Source organism: Hippoglossus hippoglossus, chromosome 16 (genome assembly GCF_009819705.1).
Source record: "Hippoglossus hippoglossus isolate fHipHip1 chromosome 16, fHipHip1.pri, whole genome shotgun sequence".
Classification (NCBI taxonomy): Eukaryota; Metazoa; Chordata; class Actinopteri; order Pleuronectiformes; family Pleuronectidae; genus Hippoglossus; species Hippoglossus hippoglossus.
The window spans coordinates 4,324,571-4,343,815 of NC_047166.1; the positions used below are offsets into that span (position 1 = coordinate 4,324,571).

Genomic DNA, 19,245 nt, shown 5'->3' on the forward strand with positions numbered 1-19,245 from the left:
CAGCCAGTAGAATGATGACAGAAAAAACATGTGTGAGCTTTAATCTGACTAAATGCAAACCCATGTAAAGTAGAGTAGCTGCATGAAACCTTTAATTAACCACCAATTAATAACTGCACAGCTTTCTATAAAGGAACAAAACCAGAAAAGATGTTGAAAAGTAGAGAAATATAGAAATGAAGCTTCTACACAGAGGAATGTGATCGTTGGAGAAGAGCATACGAAGGATGACAAGTAGTTTTCACGAGGAGAAAAACACAGAAAGTAAAAATGATCCAGACTGAGCAGCCAGACTTCCTGTCGAATTCTGATACCAAACAACTCCCGGCTCATTACTGTTTGTCAATAAGAGCAAATAGTAAATGCCAACGATAACGATTGTGACCATTATGAGTTTGTTCTGCGTCTCATGATTGTTGCCTTTGATTTCAGGGGAAGTTTAAACTACTGATCACAGAGAGATTTTAAAGTAGTTTTCTCACAGACTTTAAATAGAAGTGGTACATTTACTCACGTACACTACAGGATACAATTAATACAATACTATATTTACAATACTAATACTATAGTTTTACTTTACAGGTTAACATTTTACACACAAAACATACAATGAGTTAATTAAATATGTTGCATGTGATGTGGTTTAAACTGCATAAATGTGAGGATCTATTCTGATAGTTAAACATGTTGTTTAAGTAATTTCTTTAAAAACTGTAGATATATTTGCTAGTTTTAACTTCTCAAATATGACAATTTGATAATCATCTGAAAACAACAAATGTAAAGATGTTTTCTTGGCTGCGGCAAATAATTACACCTTGTATTGTGTAGTTGTCACTATTTATTGGTTATGTAGACAAAAACAGTTAATTCAAAATAATTCTAAGAGATTAAAATAATCAATAATGAAAAGAATCTTTAGTTCTAACCCTGTGCAGGTACATTTCTGAGATATTGCTCAGGCATAATGGTAAATATTACAATAATCATCCATAATAATTATAATAATAGTGGCTGGTATCTAATAAAATAATCCTGACAGGAGCAAGTCTGCTGTATATTGACTTTTCATTCTTTTAGGACATAAAAGAGCTTAATTTATTTCTCTACTTTAATCTCTACATTTTTAAATGCAAAACTTGTCACAAAATGTTTTTAAATTTAGGTTTTGCTTGATTTACTCAAGTAAAAGAATCTGAACACTTCACTTTCATCACTGCTCATCATGTGGCTTTAACGGATAAATGTACCTGCCTCACTGCCCCTGTCGCTTTATCAATATGTGGAATATAAACCCTATAAAATACGCTGATCTTTCATCTACTTGCTGCAAAATAATGCCTGTTGAAGCATCACTCTGCTGCAGCGGGAGCCTGAGTTTTGTATTGAGTGATTTTCCAAAAGGAGAAGGAACAGAACGGGCCAGCAGCCGCAGCAGCAGCAGCCGCAGCAGCAGCAGCAGCAGCAGCATCTCTGGACAGCCAGCAGATATCCACAAGCAGACGGCTCTCAGTCTTAAGTGGAAGAGCAGCAGCCACTCTCCCATTTAGGATAGTGGGCTATTTAGCCTGACAGCCATTAAATATGAATTAAAAACCACACAGGCCTCTTTGCCTTCGAAAATGTCATTACATATCTTTATGGCGGCCGATTGTTGAATAAGCAGTTTGCAGGGCTCCCCTGGGGGCAAGGCTGGGGATGGGAGTGGAGTGGAGTGGAGTGGATGGAGGAAGAGGAGGGAGGAAACCGGGGTGGTCAGATGAGTGCCGGAGTGGAGAGAGAGAGAGAGAGTGGGATGGGATAGGGGGGGACGGATGGATGGAGGAGCGAGCAGGAATGAGAGGATGAGTGGAGGGATGGCAGAAGAAAAACACAAGGGAGAGGGGGGAACGGTCACGTGTGGATGTGAGTCATGGAGGATGGAGAGAGCGGCGGAGGAGTAACGGACAGGCAGGTCTAATATAACGAATGAGGCCTAATAGCACCTGAAATGGAATCTACATTACAGGTCCTAACTGAGTGCAGTGCTTCAGGGGCCGGGCCCCAAAAGGAGCAAATAATAGCGCTGGCCTGAAGTGGTGCTTCAGTCTCTCTCCAGCAGATGAGGGAGATGTGTAGGGTGGAAATGAGATTGAAGGGGAATGGGAGTACTTCAGGGAGATACTGCCCTTCGTAGTATTTTTCCGCATTGTTAAAAATGTCTCAAAAGGTCAGCGTGTGCCTGGCGACTCATTTCGCTGCACGGTGTTTACGCCGCGGCCAGGACACCCAAAAGCGCCCAAGCTGTAATTATCCAAGCTGCGCCTCCAAATTGTGATGGCCATTGTTAACGGAATAAAGACATTACCATTGGTCTTGTTGCATTCTTGAATACACCCTTTGTTGCCTTAATACAGCTAATTTCACTGAAACATGTGTGATATACCCTCACACAATAGACATTTAATAAGGTTATTTGCACTGGTGCATTCAGGTTTATCCTACAGAATAAGAGCGTCAAAGAGAAGGGGAGAGGAATCACCATAATGTATTCTTTATATGTCGCGTTGTTATTTTCAGTCAGTCAAACACCTCCATGCACAGTGCAGAGCTCATTCAAATTAAAGGTGTAGTGTTTAGGATGATATTCATAATTATGTTCTGTATAAACACCTGATAATTAACGCTGCTTTCAGACATGCACTGAACTCTGCAGATCCTCCTGCAGTTTCCCCCTGAGGAGAGGTTTGTGTGACCGGAGATGTCAGAGTGAGAGCCTGAGGAGTTTCTGTGGTCTCTCTCCACCTGGGCCCCCCCCCCCCAGTGTTAAATCCACAGAGAGTCCGTAAGAGCCGATGAGGGAACACAGCAGGAGATCATCCGACCTTCTAGCTAATATCAAAAAGAAAACAAATCTCTGGTTCCCACACGTTCAGACAAGAAGAGGTGGAAATGTCATTTGGTTTTTACGGAGCCCGTCTGGTGACATTTGGGGGATGAATATTGCGTGGCCTTGAAATAATAACTCATGGGAACGAAAAGTTAAGTCGTGGGAATGAGAAAAATACCAAATGCGCACCGTCATGGCGCACGAAAATCGGGCCCTATGTTTTATTGACAAGTAATTGCAAACATTCCCCCCCCCCAGTGTTGCCTCAATCAGAGTCAGTGCAGACAGTGTGTGTCATACTAAAGCCCATTACAGAGGCTGCATCATGAGATTGAGTGAAACGTTTCATCTCTCACACAGACGACTGCACCACAGACTCTGAACAACCGACCACATCACGCTGCTGACACAGACCATCTCCTGCTGCAGGAACATGTGCACACGTCTCATCCTGCAGCCACTTGTTGATCAGCCACCAAACTAACATCAGGAAAACAAATAATACAATAAAAGATTATTGACATTACTTGTGGATGAATTAATGTGACTTTCAGCTGGATTTTGGATGATTGATTGACAGCATAATAAAAAAACTATATACATTTCATATTTAATTAATATCTTATGATATGATTTTACTTGCATTAATCATCCTCTTTTCACAGTCTGACCACATGTCGACGTGTTCAGAGGTGGAGGATCTTTTAGTTAAGTAGAAATTTGAATGATAAAAGTCATTCATTAAAATTACTGAAATATTAATAATGAAATCTATTAAAAAATATAATGCATTTCAAGGTATATAAGATTGAAGGGTTGTTTCTGTTAAAGATGAGGCTCATTTGTACTTTTTATTTATACCCTTTTATGCCTGGACAGCTTGTAACATTTCCCCCTGGGACCAAAACAGTCTTAATTAAGTAATAAAGTACTTTTAATGTACTCAGTTATTTTTAACCACAGTTGGCGATTAACTGATGAATTTAAATGATTTCAAAGTTTTTAAAAAATGCATATAATTACAATCTAAACACTTTTCTCTCTGGTTATATTTTTACTTCATGTTTTCTCTGCCCTGTGTGAGCACATGTCTGTGTTTAAACTGGTGCACACTCTGTTTACATTAGTGATTCATTAGCCTGTTGATTGGCCGGCCTGACAGATGGATGTTCGTGGCGATGGGCAGCAGAGAGACGCTCATCTGTGCAGATGGAGCGGCAGACAGCCTGCCAGACTGATTGTTGTTCTATTGATCATCTGATTGGTCAATACATTGCTCCGTCTGAAACATTATCTGTCGCCATCAGGTTTTCCACAAAGTCATCTGCCAAAACAAAAGAAAACCCAAACGTACGACTTGTGTATTCAATACGTGAATGTTGCAGGTTTAATGCAGCTTTTCACACATGCAGGACCAAACTGCTCATTTTTTATTTTGTGCTAGTTTCTTGTGTGTTCTGCCCAAAAATAAAAATCAGATTCAGAGCTGCAGCTTTCAGTCCAGTCCCCCCCATCATGTTCCAAACAGCAACTGCAATATTTTTGTCGAGATTCTGCACACAAAGGTGCACAGCTTGCACTTGCACTCTACTGTTCCCTGCATCACTCTATTTTGAGTGTGTGTGTGTGTGTGTGTGTGTGTGTGTGTGTGTGTGTGCGCGTGTGTGTGTGTGTGTGTGTGTGTGTGTGTGTGTGTGTGTGTGTGTGTGTGTGTGTGTGCGTGTGTGTGTGCGCGTGTGTGTGCTTTCACTCCTGACAGTCCACTTAAGGGCCTTTGGTTTCAGAGGAAGCCATTGTATTTCCTCCATCGCCTAGCAACCATCACCAAGGCCAGCACTCCATTGTTGCTGAGGCTGAGCACCTGAATTGCCTGCTGCCTGTTGCTCTGTTTCTACTTTTCAAAATTGTACTGTAATTTCACAAAGTGGTGTTTCAGCATTAGAGAGAGAGAGAGAGAGAGAGAGAGAGAGAGAGAGAGAGAGAGAGAGAGAGAGAGAGAGAGAGAACGACCATGCTTTAAAATTGGACGGCTATGAAAAGTGGGGGACGCTTCATTTAGAGCTGCGTGCATTTGCAAAAGAAAAAAAAAAATAAAGCTCACACAAACAGCGGCGAGGCAAAGATGTTCAACAGTGTATTGTGATGAGAAAGAGGAAAACAAACACCGAGCAATTTATGTAGCGTAGTGTATTCAACCTATGGCTCACCGTGCATGTGTGTGTGTGTGTGAGAGAGAGAGAGAGATAGAGATAGGGGCTGAAACAGAGGGTGAAGAGGCGACATGAAGCCTGTGAGGGTCTTTTTGTGAGTTTGCAGCAGATGTGCGTCTATATGGCTTCACATACAGTGCAGTTTGCTGAAATGCACTTCATAGACTGAGAAACTGACGGAGGGAGAGAAATCTGCAAAGACAGGTGAACAAAAGCGTGAAGAGAGAGAGAGAGAGAGAGAGAGAGAGAAATAAGTGGAGATACAGAGAAGAAAGAGGGAGAGAGAGAGAGAGAGAGAGAAAAGGAGAAAATGGGAAAAAATATGAAGAGAGCAACATGTGGTGGGAGGGACTTGAGTGTTGAAAAGGTTTGTGGGCTAGATTTTTCTCTGTGACGTCACTTTTACACAGTTTCTTTGAATAGCACCTGTGTGCATGGGGGCTGTCTGTCAGTTCTGAGTAAAAACATAACCCGTGCCAGCAAAAACATATCTATCAGTGTTCTCCACTGGCCAATGGAGACACACCGGGTCCCGTCTCTCCGGCGAGGCCAACGGCGACCGGTCTCTTCAACGCTAGGTGGTAGAATTAGAAATTGGCCCCCTTCAGCGGCCCCTCCGCTCTCCCAACCCCCCAAATCATTTTAGCATCTTTTCTGTGAGCCTGCGAACATTTTCCTTTCCTCTTTTTGCGAAAGAAATCAAGTGAGTTTAAATTTTTTGACTAAAAACCCCGTTCTCTCTCTTATTTTTTTTGTGCGCCTGCAATTTGACGCCCTTGTGGATGACCCCAGGCGCCTGATTCAGAAAACTGGTAAGTGCCAATAATTTTACCCTCAGATAAATCTGCGTCTCATTATACTGTTCATCCTTTAGTCGTTTTGACTGAGAGGCAGCGAGAATATTTCTATCACCTTTTAAATATTGACTGTTTGTTGTTTTTTACTTGTGTGTTGCAGCATTTCAAACCGAAGAAATGTTTTTCCATATAAATCATGATTCTCCTGTCATTGTCTGTCAGTGTCACTCGCTTTCGCTTATTGATTTTCAGTTGTGCATCTGGTCTCATTCTGTCTCCGCATGACTGCATTTAACATCACATTGCTGCACACAGATGTGACATCCAGATAGAACTGGTTGCTCTGAATTATTAATGAAAAGCATTGAAAACACACACATTTTTGATTGAAACACACACACACAGAGGCAGATATCTACAGATATGCACAGCTTAGACTGGAACACACACACACCACACTGACATACTGCCGGTGTATGAACACACACACACACACACACACACACACACACACACACACACACACACACACACACACACACACACACACACACACACACACACACACACAGACGCAGATCGGGTTTCATTGTGTCTGTGCAGTAACACACAGGCTCACACACTCACGCAGGGTTTGTCTGTGTGGAGGGTCCGCAGAGATTGCAGCTCTGTTGGCCGCCGTGCGATCAAGTTTCAGTAAATACTCACATCATTCTCTAAATGCAGCAGGAATAAGTTTCAGGCGATGAAATGTTACACAAATCGTAAGAGCACAGTTGTGAATGCAGAAATAATTGTTCACTTTTGCAGCAGTGACATGGATTGAAGAACGTCATTACATTTTTATCTTCTGGTACAAAAAAAACGTCTTTATTTGATAGAACTGCATGAATTCTACTGCCAATAAGCATTTATTATTTGTAATATGAATGTTAATAGACATTTATTATGTTTAAATAACATATTACATTTCTGCTGTAAATCAAGCATCTAATGTAAAGTGTAATTTCCTCACGGTAATATTTGCCCATCACTATAATAAGTGTCCATCAGTGTAACATGTGTCCGGCTAAAGCATTAACAAAATGGCAAAGAGCCAGTGGGAAACAACTGACTGTACATCTTCCCTCAAAAGCTGACTTGTGCCAAAACACTGTTATTAATGTTAAATTATTGATCATTATTGATGACATAAAAACCTCATTACCAGTGGAACCTGTAGGTTCTGTTCACTGTGGAGCCCAGTACGTGCACGTTTGCAGAAATGTGAAATTACAAAAGCAGTTTTCAGCAGCACAGAGGTTGGGAGGACTCAGTGGGAGATGTTTAATGGAAAAAAAATGTTTTACTTTTACATTTGAATAACTGATTAGTGCAGCGTCTGGTAGCTTCTTTCATTGAGTGAATCATTAAGGAAGAGAAATATCATCAACTGATGCAAAAATGTGTTTCATTGATTTGATACTTTATATTCCAGGCAGTCTCTCATACACTGCTATTCCTTTTCACAGGGGCTGCAAATAGTCATCATCAGAAAAGATATGAAGGAAATGTAACAAATACAAATCAAAATATTGCATTTGTGCAATAGAAACTCCAAAATATTTGCTATAAGAAAAGCACCTTTGAGAACTTAGAACGATCACGTTTGCTTGAAAATTAAACATTTAATTGATTATCAAAATAAACGCAGTTTCCTTATTGCATTTCTCCTTTTTAACATTATCACATTATTCTGCTGCGAAATACAAAAATAAATGTAATCTCTGACTGTAGGATATGAGAATATGAGAGCAGGACATCAACGAGCTCACAGGAGCTGTTCTCTTCACCGTTCCCCTCACTTATTGCAGTGGGGGGGGTTTCTGACTGACGGCTGAATCACAGTGACACCGAGCTGACGTCAGAGCGTTGGAACGCAGCGCGGGGACTGACAGCTTATCAGCGGGTGTTTTCTCTCTGTTCCCGCGTTCAGGGCTGTCACTTGTTGTACCGAGCCTTGGATCTCACAGTTTGTCCCGGCAGATAACCCCTGATAACCCCCCCCCCCCTTCGCTTCATCCTTCATCCATCTCCTCGGCCTTGTCCTTCCTGCAGAACATCAGGCCGTCACTCACAACAGGTTGAAACTGTTGCATGTTTCGAAGAAGGGAAACTGCAGGTTTTGCATGTTGTGTCAGATAGAAAAGTAAATATCTGTATTTATTAACACAATGTGTCGACAAGAGTGAACAAAATATTCAATACAAGTCAGTAGAGCTCCAAGATGATTCCCTGTTTTCAAATGTGAAAGATTCTGGATGGAGGTGGTGAAGCAGCCGCACAGAGATAATTGCAGCAATTGAAGTAATAACCTGCGGTGAGGGGGGGGGGAATTTGTCATCTACTTTTTAAGAGTGTTTCTTTCAAGCGTTTGTATTTCTTTTTTTTTACAGATGGTCTCTTGACAGGCCGCCAAACGGTTTCACTTCACCTCCGAGAGCACAAAGAGAAGGTCGCTCAGTACTAGCAGTGCCGCCGTGGAACAGGCTCCGGCCTTCAGTCGGAAAGTGTGAAGGGGTTCTGAGGAAAGTTCTGAAGGAGCGTCGTGGAGGTTCAGTGAAAACAGCTCCTTCAGCCCTCCCTCCCTTGTCTCGTCTCCACGGGAGGGTTCAGATCGTACATCAGCTCAAGGAGGCCACCTTGAGTACGGCTGGTATCCTGGCAACAGAGCTGAGAGGGAGCAGGCGGTGACGGATCAACACTGAGGGGAATGAATTTGATCAAGCTATTATGTATATTCTAATGATTTAATGGAGTTATTGTGGAGGTCGGCATGAATATTTTTTTCATTTTGCGAGTGAAGTTAGAGGGACAATAGGAAATACTGCTCAGTTATTAGACACAAATACAGGTCATGGTCCACAGCAGCTTGGAAGACTAGTGATTTTGTTGTTTTGTGGTTAAACTGACAACAAGTCATTGTCTCCCTCACTGCTTTGAGACACAAGCTTGAACTACGGCCAAGAAGTTGACACTCAACTCCCTTAATGTCCCTTATTTTTTATAATAAGAGAATAATTACTTGTATGAAAACTTTATAACAATAATAAAAAGAAAAGTGATGAACAGTAATTTCAGCCTGATGTGTTGCTTTTGTGCACAACTGACTAATCTGGATCAATTTAAGATTCATCCCTAGAGACAAGTGACACATTTCTGCATCAAATGTTAAGCATGCAAAATTAAACTGTGAATTTATTGACATCTACTTTACAGTGAAAACACCGGGTCAATTAAAGCTGCTTTAAAAGTGATTTTAAATCTGAGTTAATGGCACTGGTAACGAAGATATTACCTTTAACTGTGTTTAAAAATCAGTGCAGATCTTTGATGGAATTTTTTTTTAATCAGGTTTCATGGGGATTTAAGTATTTAAATTGACTTATAATAACTCCAGGCTCGTGTCTGCCGGGTTCGGTACTAAGTGATGTGTGAGACGACAGCCTTGAAGAGGGTCGTTGAATTTGAGAGGTTTCAGAGGTTGGTTAAGAGCAGGTTTATAATGAGAAACCGGGTGAAAGGTGTATTTCTGAAATTCAGCAACATGTAAAGTTAAACATCGGGATAATTTACATGCATTTATTTGTAATGTTTTAACAAATGTTATTTTTTTTTTTTTTTTTTTCACCCCAATGCTTCTGATTGCTTCAAAAAATAAATCCAGACACAAAGTGTGACATCAGCTCGACAGAGTTGATGTCATTCTGACTGTGTATTGGGTTAATTATTGTCTCGGGGTCAATACATGTGTGAATTTGGGTTAATCTCATCAGCCTGGTTTTATCCACACATGTAACCTGGACTCTTCCGCAGCCTATACCTCTGAGTATTGACCCACCAATGATGGAAACCTCCAATGACACAAAGGTTAGAGGTGAAGTTGATATTGACATTTTCCGCAATGAGCTACTCTCATCTGATTCTGCTACAATTTATTTCATTTCAAGTTTATTACCTGCCCTTTGGCTTTTCATAAATTAACCCTGTGGGCTCAGAATGCAAACGTGATATATGGCTCACATAAGGAAAAGATAAAGAATGAGTCAGTTCAATATAATGACGTTCAAACCTCTTTAATGACATTCAAGATGAAGTGACGGACAAACACGAGGGAAACATGAGCCCGAGCTCTTGGGTGTTATTGAAGCTGGAGCGGACCAACGGCAAGCTTTACTGAGGGGGGAGCAGGGCCATGGTCTGGTTCAGCATCTGCTGGAAGAGGTTCACCATCATGTCCGCCAGAGGCTTGACCTGGTCTTGGAAGTTGTCGGTCAGGGGCTTGATCGTATCGTCGATGTTGGCGATGAAGGGCTTGACATGCTCACGCAGCTTGGCGGCTTCGGCCTGGACGTTGTCAACCAGGGGCTGGATCTGGGCCTTGCTGTCCTTAATGTAAGTCCTGACGGAGGCAGAGGAGGTGATATTAGTCAGTTAAACTCTGCTGCTGGGTCTGACTCGTATTTGAATAAAGAGAAATGAGCTAAAACCGCCTGAAAATCTATCATTTGCTAATACACCACTTTAAACATGAGATGGTGGCATGTGTTGATGCATGTATTTAGTCAAGATAATATGAATTTTACCTCAATAACAACCCACATATTACTATGTTTTGTTTGTATTTTGGCACCATAAATATGATATTTTCATCTTAAAATATATATGTATTTTGAGACGATTTTCAATTTTGTGTATATTTAAGATCAAATAAATAAGCATCTAATGCATGTGGATGTACAAAAATTACAATTATCATACATAAAAATTGAAAATAAACCCAACTGAAACTTTTCATTTTGCCATTGTGTCCACAATTGCTCATTTTATCACCTTGCACTGCCCATTTATATGTAGTATTCACCTGAATGCCCTATTCAACTTGCAGCACATTGGAACTTTAAGTTTTAGTCTATATATTAATGCATCAAATGATGAGATAGATCAATATTTTGTCCATAAAACAATCATGACAGAGTGAAAGCAGCGCAGCGATTGTCAGCTGGAGTTAACACAGTGCAGAATGAAGAAAAAGAAAGAGTAAAGGTAGATTTCTTGTGTTGGTTGTTACTTACTGGGCAGTGTTGGTCCCCGCCTTCACCCTCTCCACCATGTCCTGGGTTGAGCTGGTGATGGTGGCAGACATGTCCTTGATGAACTCGGTGATCCTGTCCATGTCAGACTGGACGGCACGCTTCACCAGTGACACGGCCTCAGAGCCTGCGAACACACATTGAAACATCTTCATTCAAATCTGCTAAATATAACAACTCGATATACTGCAGGACTGGAAGATGAGCCGGTGAAGAGAATCAAGCACACTGAAGCTATTTGATAAGCACTGGTTCTCAGCTGCTGTGGTACAAGCCTCTAAGTCTAAAACTTTCATGGTCCTCTATGAGTACAGAGAATTCTTATCCTGTACAAATTCTTAGTCAGTGGAAATGTGACTTACCGTGGGCAACAGCCAGCAGAACAACAAGAGCGGCAACAAGGGAGAATTTCATGACTGCAAATTAGCGAGATCAACCTAAAGAAAAAGAAAGAAAGAAACTTTTAAAGAATGGTCAAACAAACTGTGGAAATGCCGTCAACATGCAAAGACGTTTCTGAAGAATTGTGTGAAGAAGTGAAGCAGCAGCAGCAGCAGGAGACGTACTTCAAACTCCTGGGGTTCCTGGACCAAATGGTAACTCCTGTCAGGGAGCTGAGGCTTTTGTAGCTCCACAGGATGAGCTAATCACGGCTAATCACGATTTAATCACCTCCAACGTAAAGACGTGACCTCACAAGATGAGCTCAATCATCATCGTTGGCTGGACCTTGATGCTTGATAGCTGTCACATGAAAGACACAAAGTCCGCTCTGTGTGTGGCATGAGTTGGAAACAGGAGAATTCCTGAAGTGCTGACCTCTTATTTTGAAATTAGTGCAATAATAAGTCATGTTGGAGGTAACCTATTTGTACCACAGCTCACTACATTTCAAAAGAAAATGTTGTATTTGTATTCCATTCCATTTATCTGACAATTTAAGTTATAGGTTACTTTCAAGATGAAGCTTTTATACACAAAATAAATGATGTTATCAATTAAACTACTAAAGTATTGAAATTACTTTAAATTCAACCAAAACAAAAGATTCTGCGTACACATTATCGACATTAAAAGTCCAGAAATACAATATTGCACTGACTACTCTGCCTGCATTGTGAATACTTTTATTTTTGATACTTAAAAATAAAAAACCCACCTCTTCATAACTGCTTTTACTGTGTGATTATGATGTGTATATTTAATATTTCTAGTTATTTGCTTCCTTTATCTTTAACCTATATTGTATCTTTGAGGATGTTAAAATTGCTATTTAATAAAATGTATCACTCAATATATTAATAACTTGTAATGTTTATTATCATTATTAGTATTAGTAGTAATAGTATTAGTAGTAGAAGTAGTATGTAGTATTAATCTTGTTATTATTAAGTGGATTTTACGGTATATCCTTCTGTAACAGCTGGAAGTAACCATTGCATGGGTATAAAATATTCAAGAATATATCAGTTGAAATAAAGAAAAAGACCAAAATGATCAGAGTACATCTTAAAGCTTTAAATGTTTTTGTGTGAGCTGTTTCTTCTAATTGGCACAGAAGTGCCCTATCTTTTTTTAATTTTGCTGGAGGGTCAGTTGATGAGACACAGTTTCTCAATCCTGCTGACATTGCTCGTGATTCACTCAGTGCTATCAACAGCTGCTCTGTACTGTATGTTTCACGCAGCTGACCGAGAGACGGGCTCCTGATAAACTAATCACAGATGATACTGCAGCGTGTCATCATGTGAAACCATCACACTTAGTGTCAGTGAATAAAGTCTCTATAAATCTTCAAATGGTTCTTTTCTGTGACTTTAAATCATTGTTTTTCTTTGTTTAAATGTATCATTCAGTGCATTGTTACAGGCAAGACATTGTGTGCATGTAGTGTTACTTTGATATCCATCTGTTTTTGGATTTTGTGCGTCTTGATTTTGCACAGGACTCCTTGTTCGGAAACAGTGATTATGAAAGCGACTACAAAATAAGCACAAACTGTCCTTTTTTTGAGTGCAATCTTGAAATCTGCCTGTCAAGCCAATTCAAAACAGTGCAACAAAACCAGAACGTTTAGTTTGAAGGGAGCTGTGAGGTCAAAATAACTGGATGACTCATGTCTGCAGTTTAAATCTGAATAGAAAGTGTTTTGGAAGTTTTCTGGAAGCTGATGAAAGGAGAACTCAGGCTGATGTCGTATGCAGAAGATTTTAATGTTGATGCAAAAACAAGACCAGAAGGTGGAACAATATACAAACGCTAACAGAGTAACAAGAGCAGAGGTCACCCCCCAAGTCTGAAGATGTCTCCCACAGCCTCCCAGTATATCTCCCTCTACTTGCATCACCCATTCCAACAGCACATCCATGAATGGCTAGAATTGCTGTCACTCTGTAGGTGTTTGCATCCTACTGGACAGTTAAGCCTAAAGTATGAATTCTTAAATCACATTGTGTCCTGACATCTTGCCACTGGTGAAATACGCAAAAGAGTTGAAGTTGGTGCCTCTCTGTCTGGGGCATGTGAGCTAGATATGAAAGACCTTCAGCATAGACACTGGAATGTACTGTTGGTTTGCCCTTTATCTATAACCTGACCTTGGATACTGCTTGGAGGGAGAAGGGAGTATGTGAGGCACTATTCTCTTAATGGTGACCAGATATAATGTGTAATATACATGATATACATCATATATTGTGGCATATACAGTAATGTGTGAGGATGGAATAAAATTCCTCAACAGAATATCTGAATATCTATTGAGAATGAACCCAGATTTTGGACAATCATTTAAAATATAAAAATAATCTCCTTCAAATGCAGAATTAAGTGACACATTTTCACTGTTTGATAGAATTGTGTTATTTCATTCTATTCTATGTGTTGTTACCGAATGATACAGGGGGGATATTTATATATACATTCAATATCCATAAAGATAAGGTTCGGGTGAGGTCAAGTGAGTGTATTTCTCAAAATGTTGCTCTTTGATGTCGGATTATCTTTCACTAATGTGGTAATATACAGAGTTCACTTCGGTTGAACCCACCAACCGAAGTGAGTGCAACACGGTGATTAATGCACAAGAAAGATCATCACTGATTCATCCATCAACCGTGTTTTCACTGTTCTTTTGTGTAGCACAGGAAACAGGGCAAAGGTTAACAGGGAACCTCTGGACAGGTTGGAGATGTGATCTTTCTGGCGTTGGCCACTAGAGGACAACTTTCTGAGGCAAAGCAGGAGCAGTCATGAGAAGTGGAGCCTGAATGCTGCCCCCATGTGTTGAACACACATTTTCTCATTTATGATTTCAAGCCATTATTCAGTGCCTTAAATCTTGTGACCAAAGAAACTCATCACTGGCATTGTCTGCTATTATTCTCACATGATCGAAGCATTGATCTTATCAGTAGTCATACTTCCTTTTATTTACTTTGTCTGTCTTCCACTCAGGCCCTTTAGAATGCAAACTGAGCTTTTTCTCATTTTGAATATCAATAATAAAGGCAAATCAGATATTTGTCTTTATTTAGAATTTTGAGAATGGAGCCAAAATATTGAAAAAAAACATTTTGAAGACTGGCAATACCAAATGTCTTGTGTAAATGAATACGTGGAATTGTACTGCAGAATCAGTTTCAGAACATAAACACAATGTGTCCGTCAGTATTAGGACGTTGAAGAAGTTGTGCACTAATCTGTCTGTTCAGAAAGAGAAACCACACAAACATGGAAAGATGGAACAATAACATAGCTGTGAATCGCTTCATTCTGGAAGTACAAACACATATTAATATTATTACTGTTAATATATAATTAATATCTAACATTAACATCTATATATTTGTCATATAAAAAAGAAGCTCATTCACTGATTTAATTTGACTTCATTCATTCAATATAAAATATGAAAATCTTCCTCTGATTTAGTTGGACTTTATTCTCTATATTTCAAAAGTAAAAAAACCTAATCTTCCTCTTTTCACATTTGTTTCTTCCTATATTTGTCCCCTATACGCTTCCGTACCTTTACCTTCTTCACGTAGTGTTACGCCGATTGTCAACATCCGCCTCTCGTCACACTCGTCCTTGCGTACGCACGTTGCGTAACTCACCCGGACACACACACAGAGAGACATCATGGCGGACGTGTTGGATCTTCATGAAGCGGGAGGAGAGGACTTTCCTATGGATGAGGATGGTGATGGTCCACATTTATTAAACACTAGTTAGCGACACAACAAAGATTTAGCGGTAAAACCCTGCGTGCACATTGAACTCCACGCGTAAACAAGGTCGCGGCGACAAACGCAGAGTGCGTGGTGCTAGGCCCTGAAAAAAATGCTAACAAGCTAACGGCTAGCTAACAAACGCATTGAGCACTCATTCAAACGCGTTTGCGAGCTAGCTGTTGTCGTAGCTGTTGCTAACGGGCACTTTTAATAGATATTTCTACGTTTCGTCGGTTGCACTGTCGATTTGGAACACGTTGCTCTGCGTTAAAGTTTATTTTTTACTTTAGCGTGAAGATGCAAACTGTAAAACTTTGCGAGTGTTATTAGCCGCCGCTAACATGCTAGTTGAGTCCACATAAAGCTAACGGCTACTCTTGAAGTTACCCTCATTAATCTGTACAGAACATAAACATATAGGTTTTAAACGTGTGTATTTAATGGTTGTTGTGGTGTTAAACACTTCGCAGCACTTTGAAGTAGCTTGTATTGCATTGTTTTGACTGGCTCACGTCTCCCTCCTCAGAAAGCATCCACAAGTTGAAGGAGAAAGCCAAGAAGAGGAAAGGACGAGGCTTCGGCTCAGGTGTGTAACCACCGTTGGATTGTGTTATTAAATTCAAGTAGAGTTTCAGATGGTTTGTTAGTAAACTGAGCTCTAACCATTTCCCTGTGTTACTGTTTACAGAGGAAGGAGCCAGGTCCAGAATCAAGGAGGACTATGATACCGTGGAACAGGACGGGGACGAGCCAGGTCCTCAGAGATGTAAGTGCTGCTGCTCATATTGCAAATGCAATGTGAGCTAATCATATGAAGTCCCAGCAACAATCTTCGTTAACTTTTCTGTTATTTAGCAGAAATTCTCAAGACTAAGGCAATGAAATCGGTTTAGTGTGACCAGCCAGCCAATTTCTCAACTATATTATAAATGTTGTGCACATATATAACTGTCTGCTGAGTGTGTCCATAGATTTGTCTTTGTTTCCTATTCAGGTATCTGGAAATTACATAAGTCGTGGTCCATTTTACATCCTCAGTTACATTTGTTGATATTTCTCACTTTGTTATACTCAATATCCTGCATAAGCGATGTTTATTTAATAGGAAGGGGCATAAAGTGTCTATATAAGACGACATACAAAGAGAGCAGTCGAGTAAGAAGGGTCTTTTTTCATTTGATTATTGTGCTCTGGAAATAGTATGTTGGTTTTGATGAAGTCACATTTGAGCTCTGTGATGCAGTCAAACAAGGGTTCTTATTGGTTTGACCAGTGTTTATAAGTACATTCTACTCAGAATGAGAGCTTAAGTAAAGTAAGTAGAATTTGATCTATGTATTACCTTTTTAAAAGCAGGGTTATAAAGTACCAGTTGCATAAATAAACCTTCATATGGAGTTCATGTTCCATAAGCCATGAGCTCTGATATCCAGTGCTCAGACTCCATTAATCTAGTGATGACAACTGTACTTGTTATATAAGTTTAGCTGGTTGAAACTGATGCTTGGTTTGTTTTCTGGTCCCTGATGAATTTTCTTGTCTTTGTCTTGTTGCAGCTGTGGAGGGATGGATCCTGTTTGTGACGGGTGTACATGAAGAGGCCACTGAGGAAGACATCCATGACAAATTTTCAGAGTTTGGAGAAATCAAGAATCTGCACCTCAACCTTGACCGCAGGACAGGCTACCTCAAGGTGAGACATATACGTTTTTGTCATGTTTGTGGGTAAGGGGTATTCATTCGACCAATGCAGACCTTTTACTGTTCTTGTTTTTTAATTGGCTGCCTCTGGGTCATTAGCTTTTTCTTGTATTTTAAAAATAAATGATTTCTTTTACATCTATTTTTTTCGAACAACTAAATCTAGTCACCTGGGATGCTACGCTGTTCGTCTGATAATTAAAAGCACATGTCAGAAAAGCCAATTACGGTATAAAATGAATGAAGACTGAAAAACAATAAGTGCGTTTTCTGTAAAAGGTTTGTGTCTGGTTGTGTCAGAAGTCTGCTGAAACATTTGGCAGTACAACTAATTTGACCGTTTATTCCATCTAATGAGGCTGGAAATACACTGAGAGGAGATCCAAATATCTTGTTGACTCATCCAGAACATATAACAACTGCCCTAGTTTCTCTGATTCAGCCCAATTGTTAAGTGATAAATTCTTTCCAAAGGGAAAGTAGTTAGAACAGTATACATTTAATTAAAATGTATAACTTTAAAATAAAAAGTTTTTAAATTTTCCTCATTAAAGGAGCCATTTGTTGTATGTACGAACCAAGACATTTAAAAAGAAAAATCTGTTTGATACAGGTCTTTGCTTTATCGACGCCGGCATCAAAACCTTGCTAACATTGCTAACACATCTAATTGTTAATGGCTGTTGTCAGACATATCTTACTGGAAAAGATGCTCGCAAGCTCACACATTGGCCCATTGTTTTGTTTTGTTGTCCACTTTGTGTCAACTTTCTTCTAAACCACAAGATGGCAGCATTGTTTTGAGTGTGAAGTAAGAATAAAGCATCTTTGGCCTGAAACTTTTTGTAGAGTCATTTCAGGAAATTATAGAGAATATCGATTTCATTGCTAGTTTGCTTGGTAAATACTGGTTTCAGCCTCAGGCTTACACGAGGTAGCCTGAGGAATGTTATTTGATAGAAATCTTTAACCCTGTTTCTATCTGTTTTTTATTGTAAAATGTTACCTAATTCTGAAGTGTCTTGCTATAACTCACAATGTCCAAATACCTGTCTCCAGGGGTACGCACTGGTGGAGTATGAGACGTACAAAGAGGCCCAGGCAGCCATGGAAGGGCTCAACGCTCAAGACATGATGGGCCAGCCTATCAGCGTCGACTGGGGATTTGTCAGAGGGCCCCCAAAGAACAAGAGGAGGTGAGGGTGGTCTGAGATTATCTGTGTTTGCCTGATGTGGCAGTAAGTTGCTGGTAAAAGGAGTGTCGTCAACACGTCATCAAAGCTGCACTTTGCCAAAAAATATTGTTATATACTGAGTTCATTGTTGTATCCTTTGTTTCTTCTATCACCCAGTTGTTTGGAGTTTGAAAGATTAATGATGAATGTATTTATCTACATGTATTTAAACTATTTGTTTTATTTTTAAATAGAAGTTAAACTAAATGTTATTTTTCACTTAATTTAACAAGTATTTTCTTTATTTTAACCCAATTATTTGATATTATAATGCCAAACAAATAGGTTTGCATGGACAGGAGCCTAATTGAAATACAGTATATGTCGTCCATTTTGTCTGGTCAGTATTTCCATACAGTTTATTTAATTAACAACAGTAGTCCAGTCGTCTTTAGCTCCATAGATTGGCTGCAGCCATTTCTGTGTGATGGCTCTCTTGCTGGCAGCCAAGTGTTTATCCTAAACCACATGTTTGTTTGAGTAAACAAATTCCAAAAATTGACAACTGTATTTCTTATTTTTTAATCTGACATTTTTCCCCCCAGGACTGGTGGACGGCGACGCAGCAGAAGTCCTGACAGGAGGCGGCGTTGAGTTTGGCAGGTGTCATCGGCCGAAGAGGGCGTCTGCTGTCACTCTGACATGCGGTTTACGATCTGCTCATCTTCTCATACGATGCTAGTTCCCGGGATTTTTGTACGATATTTACAGTAACATTTGTATGGCATGTGCGATTTCCATCACTGAGGCAAGGACTTGCTCTTTAGAGATGAATAAACTGTCTGATGGCATCATTTGCATTTTTATTGTATTGTAAATTGCTGATGCTGCTTTACAGTGGAACATCCATTCAGTTACATCTGCAAAAATGTGTTTTCTTTCGACAACCAGCTCGTAATATAACAACCTAATTCATGTCTGTGGTTTTCATGACTCAAATCAAGATCTTTCAGTTTTGCCTATTGTTACGTGCATTTTAATTGTGCTGGGGTGTTTTTATTTTGTATCACTTTGAGAAAATTAAACTTTAAAAAAAAACGCCAAACGTGTCGCCTGGTGTTATTCG

The 19,245-nt window shown here is 39.8% G+C and overlaps 2 protein-coding genes across 3 annotated transcripts; one reads left to right on the forward strand and one right to left on the reverse strand.

Moving 5' to 3' along the window:
* Nucleotides 1-9,975: 9,975 nt before the first annotated feature.
* LOC117776291 (type-4 ice-structuring protein LS-12-like) lies at nucleotides 9,976-15,148 on the reverse strand. 2 transcript variants are annotated; one of them, XM_034610115.1, is made up of 4 exons: nucleotides 15,039-15,148; nucleotides 11,371-11,445; nucleotides 10,991-11,135; nucleotides 9,976-10,317 (listed from the first exon to the last, which is right to left on the reverse strand). In XM_034610115.1, the coding sequence occupies exons 2-4, from the start codon at nucleotides 11,420-11,422 to the stop codon at nucleotides 10,089-10,091; spliced, it is 426 nt and encodes a 141-aa protein (XP_034466006.1). In that variant the 5' UTR covers nucleotides 11,423-11,445; nucleotides 15,039-15,148; the 3' UTR covers nucleotides 9,976-10,088. The 2 variants fall into 2 exon arrangements, with proteins under 2 accessions (XP_034466006.1, XP_034466005.1); XM_034610114.1 differs by lacking the exon at nucleotides 15,039-15,148 and adding an exon at nucleotides 11,575-11,648.
* Nucleotides 15,073-19,217, forward strand: rbm8a (RNA binding motif protein 8A). The gene is made up of 6 exons (XM_034610111.1): nucleotides 15,073-15,212; nucleotides 15,770-15,829; nucleotides 15,932-16,009; nucleotides 16,800-16,936; nucleotides 18,004-18,140; nucleotides 18,725-19,217. Exons 1-6 carry the CDS (start codon nucleotides 15,152-15,154, stop codon nucleotides 18,771-18,773), a joined length of 522 nt encoding a protein of 173 aa, XP_034466002.1. The 5' UTR covers nucleotides 15,073-15,151; the 3' UTR covers nucleotides 18,774-19,217.
* Nucleotides 19,218-19,245: the final 28 nt, after the last annotated feature.

Coding starts and splice junctions, on each gene's coding strand:
- LOC117776291 (XM_034610115.1), bottom strand. CDS start 11,422: ATGAAATTCTCCCTTGTTGCCGCTCTTGTTGTTCTGCTGGCTGTTGCC. Junction 11,136..11,370: donor TCTGCTGGCTGTTGCCCACG/GTAAGTCACATT, acceptor GTGTGTTCGCAG/GCTCTGAGGCCGTGTCACTG. Junction 10,318..10,990: donor GCGGGGACCAACACTGCCCA/GTAAGTAACAAC, acceptor TGCCTCCGTCAG/GACTTACATTAAGGACAGCA.
- rbm8a (XM_034610111.1), top strand. CDS start 15,152: ATGGCGGACGTGTTGGATCTTCATGAAGCGGGAGGAGAGGACTTTCCT. Junction 15,213..15,769: donor CTTTCCTATGGATGAGGATG/GTGATGGTCCAC, acceptor CTCCCTCCTCAG/AAAGCATCCACAAGTTGAAG. Junction 16,937..18,003: donor GCAGGACAGGCTACCTCAAG/GTGAGACATATA, acceptor ACCTGTCTCCAG/GGGTACGCACTGGTGGAGTA.